The sequence below is a fragment of the Falco peregrinus genome, chromosome 5 (assembly GCF_023634155.1).
Source record: "Falco peregrinus isolate bFalPer1 chromosome 5, bFalPer1.pri, whole genome shotgun sequence".
In the NCBI taxonomy this organism is placed as follows: domain Eukaryota; kingdom Metazoa; phylum Chordata; class Aves; order Falconiformes; family Falconidae; genus Falco; species Falco peregrinus.
In genome coordinates, this window is record NC_073725.1 from 87,252,318 (window position 1) to 87,271,565 (window position 19,248).

The 19,248-nt window shown below is 52.9% G+C and overlaps 1 protein-coding gene across 5 annotated transcripts; it reads left to right on the top strand.

Moving 5' to 3' along the window:
* Window positions 1-89: 89 nt before the first annotated feature.
* Window positions 90-18,982, top strand: ALKBH5 (alkB homolog 5, RNA demethylase). Of its 5 annotated transcripts, none has more exons than XM_055805293.1 (5): window positions 94-404; window positions 626-1,448; window positions 7,965-8,045; window positions 12,376-12,531; window positions 14,237-18,982. In XM_055805293.1, the coding sequence occupies exons 2-5, from the start codon at window positions 727-729 to the stop codon at window positions 14,418-14,420; spliced, it is 1,143 nt and encodes a 380-aa protein (XP_055661268.1). In that variant the 5' UTR covers window positions 94-404; window positions 626-726; the 3' UTR covers window positions 14,421-18,982. The 5 variants fall into 5 exon arrangements, with proteins under 5 accessions (XP_055661271.1, XP_055661268.1, XP_055661267.1 ...); XM_055805292.1 differs by having other exon boundaries at window positions 629-1,448; XM_055805295.1 differs by having other exon boundaries at window positions 143-165; window positions 629-1,448.
* The last annotated feature ends 266 nt before the right edge of the window (window positions 18,983-19,248 follow it).

Sequence of the window (19,248 nt, forward strand, 5' to 3'; positions counted from 1 at the left end):
GGCGGAGGTGGCGGCAGCCGGGTGGGGCGGGGCGGGGACGTACGCTACGTCCGGGGGGCGGGACCGAGGGGGGCAGCGGCGGCGGCGGCGGGGCGCGTGCGCGGCGGGGCGGGGCGGTCGCGGTGGGCGGCCCCGCGGCGATCCGGGATGTCGGGCTGGCTCCTGGTGACGTAGCGCGCCGCGGGAAGGGCCGCGCGAGACCCCCGGCAGCCGCCGCCCGGGCCGGCCCCCTCCCCCTCTCCGTACCCTCCCTCGCCCCCGCCATGGGCAGCGCCGCGGCGGCGGGAGCGGGCAGGGTGCCGCGCAGCGCCGGGGCCGCCGCTGGGCATGTGCCAGGCCCGGCCGCCGCGTGAGCGCCACCGCCGGCACCGGCAGCATTGTCCGCGCCCGCCCCGGGCGAAGCCGTGAGTGTGGCGTCCGCCGGGCCGCCCCCAGCCCCACGGGAGAGGCGTCGCGGCGGGAGGGAGGGGGCGGGCGGGAGCCGTGCCGCCGGCCGGGAGGGGGGGTCCCGTTTCCGCGGGGGTGGGGGGGGGTAGGCGAGCGGAGCTCCCGCGGGCCGGGTCGCGGTGCCGGTGGGGGGGGGGGGTCCGGTCCTCACCTCCCCGCTCCTCCGGGGTTCTCCCAGCAGGGCGGCGGGTGCCATGAATAGCAGCTGCGCGTCCCCCGCCGCCGCCCGCCGCCGCCTGCAGCGCCGGGATCGATAGAGGCGGGGGCTGCGGACGCACTATGGCCGGCAGCGGCTACACGGACCTGCGGGAGAAGCTCAAGTCCATGATGCCCTACCGGGACGGCCACAAAGGCGGCGGCGGCGGCAGCCTCCCGCGGGAGCCCCCCGAGCCCCCCTACGATCGCAAGCGCCGGCACCAGGAGGACTCCGGTTCCGAGCCCAGCGACTACGAGGAGCAGAAGGAGGAGGAGGAAGCTCGGAAAGTCAAAAGCGGCATCCGCCAGCTTCGCCTCTTCAGTGCCGAGGAGTGCGCCAAGATCGAAGCTCGGATCGAGGACGTGGTGTCCCGGGCGGAGAAGGGGCTCTACAAGGAGCACACGGTGGACCGGGCACCTCTGCGGAACAAGTATTTTTTCGGGGAGGGCTACACCTACGGGTCCCAGCTGCAGAGACGAGGCCCCGGCCAGGAGCGCCTGTACCCACGGGGAGAGGTGGACGCCATCCCCGAGTGGGTGCACGACCTGGTGATCAGGAAGCTGGTGGAGCACCGGGTGATTCCCGAGGGCTTTGTGAACAGTGCCGTCATCAACGACTACCAGCCGGGAGGCTGCATTGTCTCCCACGTGGACCCCATCCATATCTTTGAGAGGCCCATCGTCTCCGTCTCCTTCTTCAGCGACTCGGCGCTCTGCTTCGGGTGTAAATTCCAGTTCAAACCCATAAGGGTCTCGGAGCCCGTTCTCTTCTTGCCGGTGAAGAGGGGAAGCGTCACGGTGCTCAGGTAACTCACCCGCATCGCCAAGGCCTCGGCCAACGTGCCGGGGCTCGGTTGTGTAACGCTGGTTGTGAGGCACGCGGCTGCACACCCCGACGGTGGCTCGGGCTTGATCTCACCCGCCTGTAGGCGTGCAGGGTCTTGCTGCAGCAGAAGGGGTGAAGGAGGGATTGGCAGGGGGAGTCGTGCCGCTGCGGTGGATGGCGATTTGGGTGGATGATTGATTCTGGGGGGGTGCCCGCTCCATGTGGCTCAAGGCGAGTCTGGCGGGAGCGTGGCCACTTGCGGAGCCGGGCTTTGCCATAGTTCCTATAAACAGTTAAAATAACGCATTGAGACACAAAATGGATCCTCTGCCCAGGAGTGGTCAGAGCGGAGCAGCTGGTTGGGACGGGGCTCCTGGGTCTATTCTTAGCTCGGCCGGCCGGTGCCTCCACGACCTGACCTTAAGCATGGAGAGGAGGTGTGAATGGCCTCGTCTTCCCAGTCTGTAAACTGGGAATACTAAACCTTCCCCTGCCCGACGCTGATAGGGAGACCAGAGTGCAGAGCCCTGCGGGACTGTCACTTGGAAGCATGGCGGGTCACAGGCACGAGAAAGGACTTGACATGTATTCTCGCAAGCGGGGAAAGAGCTGTGGAGGTGAAATGACCTGCCCAAGGTCATGCAGCTGGTCGGTGGCAAAGCTAGGATTGGCACTGGGAAACGCCTGCTTCCTAATCCCGGCTGCCTCCCGATATGCACTGGGCAGGCAGAGCAGGCAGGTAAGGGGGCAGGCAGGGTGCGCGCAGCCCGGTACGCACGGACCCACTGGCGTCAGGCTCTTGGGGAGGCAGCTCGAAGCCCAGCGCTGGCGCTGCCCGGTTCGGTGAGCACCAGTCCCTCGTGTCCCTGAAGGTCAGAGTGCTGCCTGCCAGGCATGGGGATCGGCTGGACTCTGCCAGCAGTGCTCTGCACTACCAACTGTATCCTCATTTGGGGTTTTATTTTTTGGATCGGTGAAGTTCCAGGCTGGTTTTCAGGGCTCCCAGGCCGTAACACAATCCCCTGCTTTGGCTTGTAAAGTGATCGCCGCAGGGTTCGGGAAGGAATTTTTTCCCCCCACATACACACAGCCTCACACCGTTGACTAGTGCATCAATAATAAATGCTGAGATCTCGCGTAGCTTTTATCTTGGAAAAGCTGCACAAACATTAACTAATCCTTGCCGTACCCCCGGCGTTAGGTAACTTCTGTGGATTAGCGAGGGGTGAGGGAGGCTGCGGAGGGAAGCGGCAGCGGCACTGAGGACGTTTTCTTGTTCTCTGATGGCTTGGCTGGGGCAGGGAGTGTGTCGGGGTGTCGGGGTCAGGGTGATTTTGTGAAATGGGACCGGGTGGGACCTGTCCTGCCCTGTGTCCTTTTACTGCAGAGCAAGCTCCGTCCCCAGGGATGAAGACTGCTGGGAGGGAGCCGCTCGCTGACTTTCCTTAATCGCCAGGAGAGAAACTTTCTACCCTAATTTTCCTGCTGGTGATGTGAACCCCTGTGCTGCCTTTCCGTGGCAGGCCTGGAGTAAATAGTTGTGCTTCCTTTCACAGCCAGAGGTCTTTTTCTTTTTTTCTTTTTTTCTTTTTTTTTTTTTTTTCTTTCAGGACTGAGAGTTTTTGCTTGTTCAGAAGCATGGTGGCAGAGCCCTTAATGCAGGGTCAGCCTGAAGTCTTGTAGTCAAAGCCAGTAGGAGAACTTGTGGCCTTATGTCTGAAGGAGGATTGGGACTTTGCAGTGGAGGATGGTGGGAGGAGGGAGAGAGGGAGAGGTGAGAATGATGTTCTCTTGTCTCAGACACTCACTCTTCCCTCAAAACTGCCGGGAAGACGTGGGTGGCTCAGGGCTCCGGGAATCGCAGTGGGGTGTCTCTTGGGCCTGTGCATTTGGGTTGTTGGCCGGCATCACCTGGGTGCAGTAGTCGGTTTATTAATGTGGCTGAAGCAATCATACGAAGTAATCCTACAAATCAAACGAAGATACCTTTCCCCTCCAAATAGAAGGGTTGCATTCTGACTGACCTGCCCCAGGCATTTTCTAGCTTAATCCACGGTTAGATGTTCTGCTTTCTAGCAGATAATGGACTTTAAAACGGGGATTATTTCAGTTTTGGTACAGCAGTTAGCAGATACTTAGCACTTGCTTAAGAGAGATTCTGCCGAAGCGATTGTTCTGTGATGATAGGATGCTGGCTGGATTCTAGTTCCTCGACTCCACTTTGCAGATCTTCTGGGAGGAGCAGGGAGAGGTGCAGACTTTGGTAGGCCCTCAGGGATGTACCTCCAAAATCCAGCCCTTGGTCATGTTTAAGTTAACTCCCCAAACTTGCCTTTTTCTCCTCTCAGTAAACAGTTGCTGAAGGCAGTTGCCCTGGAGATAGGGAAACGGCGCAGATAGAACCAGCATGCTTGCAACGTCTGTGATTCAAATATTGCTGGGTCAGTGGCTGCTGCTGGCGTGCTGCCTTTCTGGGGAAGTCAGGGGAGCTGCGTGTGTTTGGTTACCTTGTGGAAATCGTGAGGACCTGAAGAAAGCTGTTGGATCTCCCTCTTTGCCCCCACGTTGTTCTTGGGTTGTCCCCAGATCACACGTGTCCTGTTCCTGCTCTCAGCAGCCTGTTCCACATTGTCCTCCCGGTTTTGTAACCACCTACCCAGCAGGGAGTTTGCAGAGGGGCTTTCCCCATGTCCTCCGCTTGATTTCATTGCCTACCGTGAAGCAGGCTGTGGTGTTTGCAAACACTGAACCCACCTCGAATTCACTGGAAAATACTCAGACCTCAAAGGACACAGGTTAGTGTTTAAAAGGTGGAATGGAGATTCTCCTGGCTGGGCTGTGCGCCTCTGCCAGCAGGACAGAGGCTGAGCCACCCTGTGGCCTGATGATGAGCCCTTCGGTTTTCAAGCCAGGCACTTACTCCTCTCCTTATGCATCTGCGGTGAAGATCTGGCCTTGGAGGTTTTGACCTCCTCTGGTCCCCTCTTCTGCTGCAGCCCCGGCAGGTGGGTGCTCCTGCAGGTTTGTCCTGCTTGCCAGCCCGGCCAGGAGAAAGCAGCCGCAGCACCTCAGTCTGTGCTGCTCCTCTCAGGCACTTGGCGTTAAGCTGGATTTCAGTCCTGTGGGCCAGCAGCTCTCTGTTGGGGGCTGCTGGCTGGACCGTGCTCATGGGGTTTCTTTTTTTAACAGTAATTTGATAAGCATCAATCGATAGAAGCAGCAGGGAGGAGAGGGAGGAATTTGCCCATTCAGCTGGGGAATACGTGCTGTGACAAATGCTTAGGCTGGAAAAAAGGGAGGGAGCTGAGGGGGGGTGCAGAGCTAGCCAGGGCAGACCCCTGCAGCTTACTGTGCCCCACAGGCGCTGTCGTAGGTAGCAAATCTCAGCACCGAGCCAGCTTTGTATAACTGCCAGGTGCTACGTCTCAGCACCATCGTTGGAAATTTGGAAATAGTGCAGCTGCAGGTAGCCAGAGGAGCGAATGACCAAAGGGAACGTTTCCCAGGTTCTGAGAGCTTGCATGCTCTACGGGCATCCCTTCTGCAGCTGGTGAGTGCTCCAGGTTGTCCCCCCATTGTTTGTAACAGCAGTGGAAACATCGTGATGTTTGTCTCTCCTGTTGTCTCGAGGCATGCCCGATGGTAGCATAATCTGAGCTGGCTGGAGTCTCTGGAGGGTGAACCTGCTTTCTTCCCAGCTGGAGGAATCTCTCTGCAGCTGCCTGAATTAGATGCTTTTCCAGAAGAGCCTGGTCCTTCAGAACAGGCCGTTGGTGCAGAGGAAGTTCTGCATGTGCGTGCCAGTGGTGATGAGGCAAATGGATTTTTTCAAGCTCTGCTTGAACTGGTCGGTGTCACATCCGTGGTTTGTGGCAGCAGCTTTCCTGAACAAGTAAAGCCTCGAGCTGCTCAAACCCTGTTTGAGAGATGGGCTCTCTGCCTCTGAGCTGCCCTGGCTGTCGTCAACCCCTAGAAATATTTCTCATCAGAGACTCTGCAGAACTTCAGGGCCTCCTTTCTGGTGATGTTTGTACAAAAACATCTACTTTCATCTTCACGTGCATCGGTTATGTTATGGCTCAGCAGCAGCTCTTCTGGACTGAGGAAGAGACTTGGGGAGGAGATGGGGGTGTAAGATCCCACAGGTTAGTTAGGAGTTGGGGTGTTAGTTTGAGGAGTGTGTGGGTAGCATCTGCACCTCCCTGTGTTCTTCTGGAAAATACTCTAAGGTGGAGACATGCTCAGGTGTTCTCTCAGGCAGGAATTTAGGATTTTGTTTACCAAGTTAGCTGTCGCCTCCTGTTTTGGGTTTGTTCTCTGGGCAAGAAATCTCTGGGGTAGACCCTTGGTACCATTACGGGTGTTTTGTTCCAGCCTCTGCCCCATCACCCATCATCAGGATGCGGCAAGGCCAGGCAGTGGGCAAGAAGTTCATGCTGGCATGAAGTGGAACAAGCGTGACACAACCAAATTATCTTTTTCTTCCATTTCTCTGCCTGGTGTCTGTGCACACCCTTTTGCTGGAGGGCCCTGCATAACTATATCTGATGTGGTGCATGCTAAATTTTTCCACACCAGCATGGCACTGGTGCAGACCAGTGGGTCCCCATTAGGGCCCCAGACTGGAGTACTGGGGCTGTTGCTGTGGTGCTGCCCGTGTGCTCTGCCTCTTGCCGCTCTGCAGGTGAGCCAGAAGGCAGGTTCTTGCCTGGGGAATGGGAATGAGTGGCCAGGCTGACATCTCGTGATGGAGAGCGCAGGTCTGGAAGCAGACCTCGTCCTGATGTTCAGGGTGTTGCTGAGGATGTGCTGAGTTGAATGTTAACAAGTGGGTGATACTAATGAATTTGCTGGAGCTTGACACGGAGATTCCTGCAACATAATAGAGCATCATTATAAACCCCTTAGCATAACACTGTCTTGTTCTGCAGTGCCCCGGGGGGGTGGTGGTGGACATCAGCCCCTGTTTTAACTGATCAGGTCTTAGACTCTTACCTCTTCTCAAAGCAGTAAATCTGTCTTTGAGAGGTGTGCATTTCTCAGCGAGTGGGTGGGTTATCTAACCAGATAAAGGAAACCCGGTCCCCTCCCCAGAGAAGACTTGCATGTGAGCGATCTGTTCTCTGCTCTGAGTGTCCTGAATAACCAGCAAGCCGGTGACCCGGGCTGTGCCCCGGGAGGGCTGGCTGGCAGCTGGCATGGTGGTAGCTTCACGGTAAAGCCTCGTGGGGAGAGTGGGCTCAGTGATCTCCACTTCAGGTTAAACCAGCGTGGGGGTGTGCTAGCTTTGTGTGGCTTGACCAGCCTTCCCCCGAGTCCCTTCAAAGGTATTCCTGTCTTTGTCAGCTGTTTCAGGAGGCTCTGAAGGTGTTTAACTTCTCTTTTCCCCATACTGGACTCTAGAAGGCTCTTTTGTGAACAGACACTCTCCAAACAGCAGGTAGAGGGCAGGACCACCTCTCGGACCTGCTCAGATGTGCTCCTGGCAGGGTGGTTTCTGTGTTGGAGCAGCTGTGATAGCAGCTCTCCACGGACCCGCCGTGACCTCATGTGCTGCACTGGACCCCAGGAGTTGTGCTGAACAACAGAAGCAGCCACAAGAAAACCACTCCTGTGTTTTGTGGGCAGCTGGGGCCCTCATTGGTGTGGCTTTTCTGCTGGGAACTTGGGGTGGGTGAAGTCATCTCATAGAATGAAACACTCCTGCCGAGAACAGCTGCTGTGTGGCTGTGTAGCTGCTCAAGCCTGGTGTGGTTTTCCTTGGCCCAGGTGGCTGTCTCGCCTTGTGAGCCCTGTGGCAGGGAGGTTTTAGGGGTGCAGCTTGGTTTGCAGGTCTGAATGTGAAGGTTACCCCGCATGCATTGTGTTGGGGTTGGGCTGTGCCGGGGGGTGATGTTTGTGTGGTGGCTGAGGACGTGCCACGTGGGGGGTGGCAGGGAGGGTGAGCATGCTGAGATGGCAGCATCTGTGCCCAGGTGAGGGGGGCGACACACTCAACTCTTACCTCCGCTAGCCCCCTCCTCAACTAACAAGTTTCATCGATCCTGGTACATGTTTGTATCTGGGTATCTCAGCCATGAGAGATGGTTTTTGTCAAGAACACGCATGAAAAGATGCTTTGGTGCAATGTGCTGATTTTTTTTCCCCTGTTGCTCTCTAATTTCTTGATAAGTGAACCGGCTGAATTTACACTTCATAAACTTATTTCCTAGAGGTCTTATTTCACGGTGTTGTGGCAGGTGGCAGTTTCCTCTGGTGTATGTTAAAAAATTGAGTAAAAAAAAAAAAAAAAAAAAGTCCTGATTGTCCTCATTCTTTGTGAAGCTTCTTCTTTCCTATAAGTCTAGCTCCCATGTGCCTGGGGAACAGTGTTTGGAGGAGGAATTCCTGGTGGAAGTTAGGAGGTGACTGGCCAAACTGAGTTGTTGAGGATGGCAACCACTTTCTACTTCTGCCTGTCATCTTTCTCACAGTGGCTTTTTGTTTTTGTTGTCAGTGGATATGCAGCCGATGAAATTACACACTGTATTCGACCACAGGACATAAAGGAGAGAAGAGCTGTCATCATCCTTCGAAAGTAAGTGTTGAAGCCCTCCAGACAGTAAGATAACCTTGGATGTGGCATTGTGGTGTTTCCCAATGTGCTTCTGAAGAAACACTTCAAAACTGCCTTGCTTGTTAATTTGCTGGCTCAATCTTCTATCTTGATTTAGGTGTCATTCTGATGCTTACTTGTGTCTTGCCGTGGAAATAGAAGGAACTTGTTACTGCAGAGTTAATCACTTCTTGGCTCTGTGCAGCAGCATTTCATTGTAATGTCTGGGTTTGCAAGCCCTGTTCATGTCCAAACACCTGGCTTTCACTGCCTGCCGAACTCCAAACGTCTAGGGTTTCAAACTGTCTTGTTTTGGGCTGTGTATTCAGGTGTCATGATCATATGATCATATGATACCCACATGCTGCGTGAGTTACCTGGACAGTCCTTTGAAGCTGATGCTTATGATGAAGAATCTCCTATAAAGCAGATAGTTTTCTTTGTAGCATGGCTTTTGTCTCCTGGGGAGGGAGAGGAAGATGCTGGCTTCGAAGGGAAGCGAATGCAGTGAATTTAGCGATCACTTTACAGAGCGTGTCCTTCAAGTTGGTGTTGGGATGTCAAGCTCTGTGAGCTGTTTTAAAAGATTACGCTGTCTTGATGGCATCTTACCAGCTAGTGCTTGTTCCTAAAGCTCTTAAGAAAATGGAGAAAAAGATAAACTAACCCCATCCCAAACTCCCTCAGTGTAACCTTTTGTTTGCTGAGAGACAGCCTCTCTCATCAGTTCCTTCTACTAGGCTACCAAAAACTGTGACTACCACACGTTGACCCATGTCGATTGCTAACACTTTCTGAGGCACAGTAATTCTGCTGTCAAGAAACCTTTTTGCAAGTGAAATCACACAACTTGAGTCCTGTAAACCCAGCCGAAAGCATGGGCATTGGTGGTAGGGCTGAAGGTGTGGCCCAGGCTGGCATAAGGCTAGCAGGCAAGCGGTCTAAATTCAGATTTGCTGAGCTTTCAGGTGGCTTAGTTCGTTTCAAAACAAGTCTGGCAACGTTACGAAGATATGGCACAAAGCCAGTGGAGTGGAGTTGGACATCTGGTTAGAGAGACCCATGAAATGAAGGTAGCAAAACCAGCAGCCCTGAGGCGTTAGCCAGGCAAAATCAGCTCAGACCCAGGGAGCCAGGATGAGATGTGGCAGGTGATAGAGTGGGATGAAAGAAAGATTATAACCAAACCACCCAGTCACTGGTTATTGCCACGTGAGGCTTAAGGTGAGAGTTGTGATAAGAACTAAAAGGCGGTTACATTCACATTGTTGTTTACTGCAGCCAACAAAAAGCAGCGTGGGCACTGACGAGCATGAGTGGAAGGCATTTCCAAGTCCTGTAGCTGCTTTAGTTGGGCTTTGGGGTAGAGAAGCTGCCTGTCCTAGGCTGTGGAGGAGTTTCCTAGGAAAGACAGACTTGGCTAAATAAGCCAAAGTTGCCCAGACTGGTGCAGATGTCTAACATACTCCTTTAAACTGGCTATATCTCTTGCTTTTGCCAGCCTCTGTAAGCTGAGGCTGTTGAGTTATTTCAGCCTAGCCCATCTGCCCTCAAAATGCAACTGGGCAAGCACCTAGCTCTGGCTCAGATGCACCTGGCTGACCTGGTGCATCACTGCTGAAGAGACAAAGCCTGTTAGCTCCTAGCAGAGTTGCATTGGCTGTTTGCTTAGCCATCCTTTTGTGGCAGCGTGTCCTTCTGTCTTCCCCTGATTTTAGGGGCCGGATTTGCTTAGTGTTTGAGCCGAAGTGTCTCTGCCCAGTCATATGCAGACAGCAATGGGCTGACTTGACTGGCAGGCTGAATGAAACCACAACAGGATTTTTTTCTCTTGAGCAAAGTGGAAACCCCCTGGTAATTATTTTTGTGTAATCTCCGTAGAGCTTAGCAGCCCTGGTGAATACATGGCAATTGCCCGTTTGCCAAAGGGTGCACTCTGCTGCCAAATAGAGCTTATTAATTGCTGCTTATCCCTTGTGACGGCAGCCATCTCCTTGCCGAGTCCCATGTGCATGCATGCATGCACAGCAGGGCTGCGGTGACCTTTGTCTGTGCTTGCATCCCCGCGGCATGTATTGCTGCAGCCAATGCCATTCCCTAGCCCTGTATCATGCGACTTTGTGTAGTCTGAAATAGTGTGTTATGCAACCAGGAAAACAGCTCCTTCCGCTGGTAGCCTGCTAGCACGAGAGGCTTGGGAGCAGCCAGCGGCCGTGTAAAACCCCGCTTCCTCATCTTCGTGGTAAGGCTCAGCCCTGAGCTTTCCAGCAGGATCAGATCAGCTGGGTCATAGAGCAGCCTAAACTTTGCTGCAGCTTGGAGCTGAGATATTCAGCTCTGAACAGGCTGCCAGAGCCTGCTGAGTCCCAGACGTTTGAATCTGCTCTTGCCTCTACTCTGTGTGATTCTAGAGACAGTTTTTGCTGGCAGCGGCAGGAGAACAAAGCTGGGCGAGCTGGAGAAGTGGCTGGGTTTCGCAGGATGCTTGAGAGCGGCGTGGTTACCAAGTAGGTCATAAACACTTCAGTGTTGTAGCGTGGCGATATTTACAGTGTTTCCTGCGTATCGGAGTGCAGGACTGCGGGGAGCCAGCAAGGTTTGGAAGCGCTTGGAGCAAGAGCCTGGGAGGGGGGAAGAATGGTGCTCTCGATTTCATGAGATGCTGAAAGAGGTGGGAGGTGGGGACAGAAATGAGACCTATTGAAGCGGGTCTTGAAAGTCATTTTAGAGGGCTTGTGCTGCCATTTGTAAGCACGTCTTTGTAAGCAGTTACATCAGGGAGTTACTCTATTGAACTTGAACTTTGATAGGTAATCGGCTTTCCATTTTAGTAGAGCCTCTCCTCGTACCTGCTCCTGCAGCTCATACCTGCATTGCTCTGTGGACAGAGTGAGTGTGGCTTGTGTTCCCTTGCCCTTGCAGTATATTTGGTGGTTTGTTTGTTCTAATTGCAGGCCTGTAGTTGCTGTTGTATTTGAGAGGTGTTTAAACCACCTAACTTGTCCAGGGCAGGATCCACAATGCCTTCGGTGTTGTAGCTGGACTGGGTCCAGTCCTGGAGCTGAGAACAGCTCAGGACAACAGCACTGTGGACTTGTGCAGCCTCCAGCCTGGTATCTGCCTGTGGAAGTTCCTTATTTCTGGCACGCTGGGCAGACTTTGGCTGCCCTGCCCAGCTTCGCGTGTGCCAGCCTGGCATTGTCCTGATTAACTGAAGAGGTGGTGGTGGAGAGGAAGCCTGGCAGCTGGGTCTGCTTCCTAATGGGAGTTTAGGTTGGGATTCTCCTGTGGAAACCTCCCTCAGGAGTTCAGTGCTAGAGAGCAAGCAGTGATTCTTTCACCCAGACCGCTTTCATATTCACCCATGATCCCAAGGACGGAGACAGGCTGCAGCAACAATGTCAGGGTGCCTTTCCTTCTGGGAAGTGGCTTGAATCCTCCTGAGATCAGCAGCTCTGGAGCACCGGCACCACCTTTTAGCATGTTTTGCCCATTCTTAGGCTTCAGTCTGTGTTTTAAAATAGACATTTAGCAGAGCTTGTAAGTTGAGACTGGTAACTGTGCTGTGCTTGGAGATGGTGATAGCACTGCGATAAGATGCTGTGCTGTTGAGTTTTCGTTGCTGCTGCTCAGCCTGCTGCCTCCCTCCACGTGTGCATGGCTACAGTTGTGCCTGGGCCAGTGACAGTTCTGCTCTGGGACATGCTGTGCTTGCTCTCTGGTGTACCTTGAGTGTGTGCTGCACTGCTGGAAGGGATGTGGTACAGCTTCGGTTTGCCAGACCTTCTGACTCGTACTTCAACTCTTTAAACCTCTTAGTCAAGTTGAGAAATGCCTGACCCCATGAGATCTCTAGGCAGTAGGGAGTTTCCAGATAGAAGCGGTTGTTACTGTTGTAGGTGATGATGGATTTTGCAGGGCATCTCCCAGGTGGCTTAACTGGAGCTACGAGTTACTGACGAGTCACTGTGATTTCATAGGATTTCACAGGTGCTCAGTGCCTCTACTCTGTATCCCATAACTGGCATTGCAGTGAGCCTAGCGCCGTTTGCGGTTGCCTCATGACTACCTATGTCCCTAAACCTTCCTCTTCCCTCTAACTGAGGCAGCAAAGGTTAAAGCTGAAGCTTCAGGTACCAGAAAAGCTGCAGTTTGTTCTGCTGTTGAGTGTAATAGTCCTGACCTGCTTCCTGAGCTGTGTGGCTGGGATTGAGGGTTCTGCTTCAGCACATCTAGGACAGACGTCTGCTGCAGCATGCTAATAGTTCTGTCGAAACTCCTTGCAAATTCTTTTCTCTTTAAATATTTGCAGAACAAGACTAGATGCACCTCGATTGGAAACAAAATCCCTGAGTAGCTCTGTGTTGCCACCAGGTTATAACTCTGACCGTCTATCAGGAAGCAACCGGGACCAGATCCTGAAACCAAAGCGGTCCCATCGCAAAGCAGACCCTGATGCTGCTCACAGGTAGGATAGATGATCTCTCCAAAGAGCCATGTTTTGGATGGTATTTCTAGGTCAGTGTGTATCTGAGGTTCCTGGCCTCTGACAAGAGGCTGCACAGCACACTTAAAAACACATTAGCTTGCACCTCTGAGGTGCTTTCTGTGGGGTACAGATCTGTTTTATCAGAATGAGGTTCCTTATATATTCCTCCTAGGCTTGTGGAGGCTAATCTCTGGCTGTAAGCAGCTTACATTGTTTATCCTGTGAGTGGCATAATGAAGAAGCAATAGATTTGGCTGGCTTTTGATAATGCAGTCATTCAGAACAATAGTTTCCCTGCAGCTAATTATTTTTGACCTCTATTGCCAAGCAACCTGTGCAGCTGCGTTAAACTATATTATGAAAACAGTCTTGGGAAGGAACGTGAGGTTTTGCTATCTGGGAAAGGTGAAGGCCGCCTTGGGAAGCTTCTTAGACCTGTTTTGGTTCCAGAGCTGCCTGTGTATATTTTTGTGTGTGTAACCAGACCATGTGAATGTGTAAGCGTGACCTTCAGGGTTGCTCCTTGCTGGGGTTTCGGACAGCTTGAGCTCTGCAGCAAGGCTTCCCTTAAACACCACCTTGCTCTGTGTGAACGTACTGATAGCTGTCAGCGATAGCCAGCCTGCCAGCTGTCATGCAGCGTTGCTGGTATTCTCCAATTCCAAAGCTTCCCAAGGATCAAGACTGTTCTCTGCACATCATGTAAAAACCAGAAGTTGGCTTGGTCCTGGGGCTTGGCTGCAGTGCGGTCCCAGCCCGTGTTTCAACCTGTCCTGGAGGGAGGAGGGTGGGGATGGCTTGTTTATGAGCAGTGTTCATTCACCTGGACTCGGGCTGGCTGGGAGGATAGATCGAGAAGGGAAGGTAGCCTGCAAATGGAAGCTGACCTCTGAGCACGCAGTGGGCTGGTGTCTGAGTAGAGAAGCGATCATGCAGGACAAATTTGCAGATCTGAGAGAGCTGTTTTTCAGCTTGATGTGACCTTACGGGGTGGGGGAAATCGCATAGACTCCTGCAGCAGATAGGTATCAAAACCACGGTTTTTTCTTCCTTTGGCCTCAAAGACTCCAGTATAACATAGGCAAACAGCTTTAGAGGAACTTGGCAGTTGCCACCTAGGATAAAATAAGTGGTCTGTGCAGCCCACCAGCCCAGTCCTGCGAAGGGATCACAGGTGTGGGCAGAGGCAGCTTTGCAGAAGTAACAATTGCAGTGTGCTCATGTTTGAGAGAACTAGCGAGAGGACAAAGGAGTTGGGAGCTGTGGTTTGATCCTGCACCGCAAGCACCTCAGCAGCTTCAAGAGGAGCTCAGCTCTGTGCTGCAAATTCTGCTGTAGGAGAGACAGACCTCTCTGCCCAAGGGATGTTTCTTGGGGCCACCAGCTGCACTTAGAAATAGGTGACTGGGCTGTTAGGAAGTGTTCCTGGTGGAGGTAAAGACCAAAGCTTGCACTGGAAAGGGGAAGGACTTGCGCCATGGAAAGCAAAGTTCTCAGCCTCCTCACGGGAGGTGCAGCTTGGTGATCTGTTCCTGCTCTGCTGAGTGCCCAGCACTGGGAAAGCAATGTGGAAGCAGTTGGTCATATCGCTCAAAGTAGGCAAAACTACAGATATTGTCCATACAAGGAAGGTCTAAATCCTGCTGTGAATGTACTCTCACTCCCTCTTTCTCCCTCTCCTTAGGCCACGGATTCTGGAAATGGATAAAGAGGAGAACAGGCGCTCAGTCCTCTTACCAAAACATAGGAGACGGAGCAACTTCAGCTCCGAGAACTATTGGCGAAGGTCTTATGAGTACACAGAGGACTGTGACGAGGAAGAGGAGGATGGCAGCCCAGCCAGGAAAGTTAAAATGAGGCGACACTGAGGATTGCACTTTCCAGGATCGTGGAGCTGATGAGATTGGCCTCCAGTCTGTGAAGACTTTCTCCTCCCTCTGGCTATCTTCCATCTAGCTTCAGTTTTGGTTTTTCCTTTCAGGCTGAAGAGTAAACAGGAAGGATCTAGCGATTTGTTTTTATGAATGGAGGAATGCTGAGACATATGTAAGGATGGAACATGTCCAGTGCACATGGTGTCCTGAGTCATGGGTCAAACGGGCATCTCTCCCTTAGGAAGCAGATAAAGTTATGCCAGGCTGTCTGTTGGGATTTCTTTTAAGAACACCAAAAAGTTTAACTGTTTCATTGCGCAAGGTTCAAGAATTGTATTTTTGTTTTTTTTGCTTTAACTTTCTTCCTTTCCAAATGTTCTAAATATGATGTTTGACCCCAGGAGCTGAAACTTTGTGGTGGCCTCATATTCCTTGTTTCACCAAAGGGCTCCTTGGTCTGTTCTTACCTAGTTGTTGTTGGGTTTGTTTTAAGGGTGCCCTGCAGTAACTGGAAGTCTAAAGCTTTGCAGACCCCTCTTACTGCGATTGATTTCAAATGATTTAGGACGTTTTTGTTGCACTTTAGTACCAGTTTTAAATGCCGTAGGTTTCCTTTCCAGTCCCTTTTCCCAACCCAGCGTGGGCTCGCAGGCTTGTGTCCCTGTGCTGCCCTCTCCGAAAAGAATGTACTTGAGCTGAGCTCTGGTTTCTCAGTGCTGATCTGGCCAGGCACGTGTTTTGGTTGAGGAGGGAGGAAATGTGACTGGCTTCAGAGGCTGGCCCAGCATCCACCCGAGGTCCATACTGGAGCTTCAGGGCTGCCGAGTGAGCGATCGCATTGAGTACGTGCTGCTTCCCAGAGCTGGAGGTAGCAAAGGGGAGTAGGAGTGATGCTGTTCTTGTGAGGATGCTTGCCTTGGGACCCCCTGAGAAGAGCCGGGGGGACTGGCTTTTGGCCGCTGCCCTTTCTAGGTATAGAGATTTGAGACTGCGCAGCATCCCGGCACAGCATGCCATCCGAGGGACTTGGCTGCACTCCGCCAGAGCAGGAACGGATGCTGCCGTGGCCTTGGGGGAGCCGGGCAGCCAGTCCCCTCCGAGGCTGGCTCTGGGAGTGGGGACACTGCAAGGGTCTAGTGTGGCCCCAGTGCAGTGCATTCAGCAGCTAGTGCTGCAGTGGTTGCCGCCTCCTCCTGGCTTTTTCCTGCCCACGTTCCTGGGGTAAGGAGTTTTCTGGTTGCTACAGAAAATGCTGAGAAGAATTGGGCGTTCGGCCTTGTGGAGCTAGTGTTAGAAAGCCTGCCTTCTTCCTCCTCTTCTCCCACCCGGTTTGCATTAGCCCAGACCAAAGCCTCGGCATTTTCAAAGTTTGGGGCCCAACAGCATATTTAGAACCATACTTTTAGGAAAGTTCCTCCAATTGATACTTTGAACCCAAGTGTTGGCAGTTGTAAGGAGTAGTTCTTATTTTAAAATTTTTACTGCTTTGCCCTCCCTCAAAGTGTAGTTTTTCTTAGTGTTGTGTCCCCCACACACTTCATAGTCTGCACGCTTGGCAATAAAAAGATGTAATATATTTTGAAACCCATTTGCTGCTGTCTTGGGGGGCTCCTGGTCAAAAAAACCCCAACAAAACAACAAAAAAACCCCCCAACCCCAGGCATTGTTCCCTGGAGCGCCATTCCTTGGTGACTGAGCACGTTTGTTGACATCTGGGTCTCAATGTACTTTTCCTTCACCACCAACTTATGCAGCTCCCACCACTCATCTGTTGTTGGGGTTACTGCTCAGGCTGGATCTAGCAGTCGCATCAGTACAAAGGAAATGACAGTCACCTTCAGAACAGTGTTGGCTGTGGGGGGTCGTAGGTGAGGTCCCCCAGTACCTGTCTGTGATTATCCAGTTGCTTTCCTGGTGAGAGCTGCTCGTTGGCTCTGTGCGGAAGTACAGGCACAGCCTCCCGGCCAGGCTTCAAAGGAACCTCTTGTCTGCCCAGAAATCTGAAAGTTCATGCTTCTGTTGCTTCTGAAACCTTTAAAAAGCCATTTTCAGATCACACTTAGCATTTGAAGTGCTGTTCCTCACTCTCCCAGCGTTTTGCAGATTCCGGGCCAGCTCTTAGCCTCAAACCCCCTGTTTGGGAAGGCTTGGCATTCCCCTAATAGCAAAACCTGGTGCAGGGAGCAGCGATCCCTCTTCCTCCTCCTTAAGGCTGGTGCAGACATCTCCAGCAAGCTAGAGACCTGCTAGCAGGATGCCTAGCAATGGCTGTTTCTAATTGTCTTTCTGGATTCACCCTGGACATGCCCCGTGCCCTCCATGGTGTCGGGCTCTGCTGTGGATGCTGCTGATGGTGGCAGTGGTCACTGCCAGAGGTCTCAGCTCTGCGCAGCCTGCTCTCCCCCTCTCCCCTGCCAGCTCCCAATGTTACGCCTACCTCTGCAATACGGATACCGTACCCTGCTATCAACTCAAAATGAAGCTGGAGGCAGGCTCCGGGGCTGCTTCCCAGAGCAGGACTCCCATGGGACAAGGTGTTGGCCCTATCTCCACTGAAGGCTGAACAAAAGCATCATGAGGTCTTATCTCTAGCCTGGTACCAACCATCATCTCATTCTGGTCCTTGTGCGGTCTGTATGTGTGCCAGTATCCTTCCTCTCCTAGTTTATTTTGGTATTCTTGCATGCCATGGTTGGGAGCTCTCCCCTCCTGCCTTCCTGCCTGCCCTGCATCGGTGCAGTGTGTCTGAGCTGGCAGCCATGGCTGGAGAGGCAGGAGGAGCTCCTCACCAGAGCCGCTCTCCAGTCACTGTCTGTTCTTGCGTGCAGTTGGTTTTTAACCTGACTGGTTGGGGCTTGACACTTTAGAGAGTGAGTGGGACGCAACCGGTCTGACCCATGGCATCTCTTGGGTGAGGAGTCCCCAGCATGTAGGCAGGCCATCTCCCCCACTTGTACAGACATTTTCTATAGACACGGATGTATATGTGTAGATAACATGGTTTTTTAACTCTTTTGCACTGAACAACATCGGAGTGAAACCTTGATTTGAAACCAGAAGACACATTTTACATGTGGATCCAGATGTCTAGATCCCTTACTGTAACCTGTCTGGTGAAACTGTGGCACAAAAATACTGGCAATGCCTGTACCTGTTCTCTGTCACCGGCCGCACTGGGCTGCCTGCAGGCTTCGGGTCAGGCTGGTGGCATGGGCCTGGTGCAGAGGATGGAGAGTGGTGAGCTCTGGTTCGGAGGCAGAACTCCCCATCCGCTCCATGGGATGGGCTCATGCACAAACCTGACCCTGTTGGCTTTGTCGTGTCTGGTCCAGTGGTGCGGTCCGACCTCCTCTCCATCCACCCCACCGGCTTTGTTCGTGTAACCTGCTCAGCCCAAAACTGGGAATAAGGCTATGTCCGACGTGACGATCCCATGCATCCAGACCCACAGCCCAGACCATGAGAACTATCTTTCCTAAGGAAGCAGGAGGAAGGGTCAGCCCTGCTTTGGTGGGATTTGTCCCTGCTTTTCTGCCAAGAGCAGGAGGAGTTTGGGTTTGTTACTGTTGCCCGTATCTCAGGAAGGCTCAGTGATTGAACTAAAGCTCTTGCATCAGTCCTGTGGGCTCAATAAATCCGTAGGAAGAGAAGGAAAGGCTGATTGCTGGCGGTGAGAGGTGAGCTGGCCTAGGGAGGGGCTGCTGGTCTGCGAGCAGGTCGGTGCCCGGCTGGGCTTGGCAGGCCAGCTGCCCGCAGCAGGGGAGCATGGGTTGCCACATCTGGTTCCACGCAGCTCTCATCTTGCTGTTTAGTCAGGCAGGAGCCGTGGTGCCTGGGAGCTGTGATCCCGATACTGAGGCTTGGCTCATCGCAGAGGTCGGGGGGTTTGCTGGGGCGCGGCGCTGCCAACCTGCTCTCCGGGTGAGCCGGCATCAGCATGAGCCGGCTTCTGCCGGGGTGAGAGCTCAGGCCTTTGGCTTTCAGTGCTGTTAGTACCTAGCGCTCGCCACTACCTGGTCCGAGGCCCATGGGTGGAAATGGCTGCCATGCTTTGAGGGGGGCCGGGGTCTGAACCCCTGCCAGTGGCAAATAGTCTTTTATCTGCCGAAAGCGTTCCCTTTCCCAGTCAGGAGAAATGTTCAGCCTAGAAGTGTGTCTCTGCTCCTTCCCGTGCCCCTGCCCACACTTACAAGTTCCGGCTGACTTCAATTTTGTTTTTTAAAAATTCTAATTTTTTTTTTGTTACGAATAAAAATAAAAAAATAAGAAAGTGGCAATATTTTTTTCTGTAAGCTTTTCCTAGGAAAAAGCGTGGTTTGTAACAAAGTTGTACAGTTCTGAAGTTTGAGATACGAGAAGTACTGTGTGAAACGCTGTAAATGGGGCAGAGATTATTTTATGTACAGTCTGACATGGGGGGAATCTTTTAATTCTGGTTGATTCTTAGGAAGAATTTGGTTCTTCACTGTCAGGGTTTGGAATTTCATGGTTTCATTATTATTATTTTTTTTCTTGTATAGATTGCTGCATTAATTGAATAAAAGCAGAAAGCATCACTCTGCCTGCCTGTGTGGTGGTGCTGGTGGCTGGGATGTGTGCCTCGCTTCACTGCTGGCAGAAATGAGGTTGCGGGGAGTGGGGAACAGCTTCTAAATAAAGGGAGTCTCTGACTCCCAGGGGACAGGGTGGCCAAATGCAATGTCTGTTCCTCCTGCACTGCCCTAGAAAGCGGGGACGGGGCTCGCTGCTGGCTCTTCTCCTTTTCTCTCCCTCCCCAGGGGCTGGGGAGCAAATGTGGATATTTGCCGTAGCTGGTGCCTAA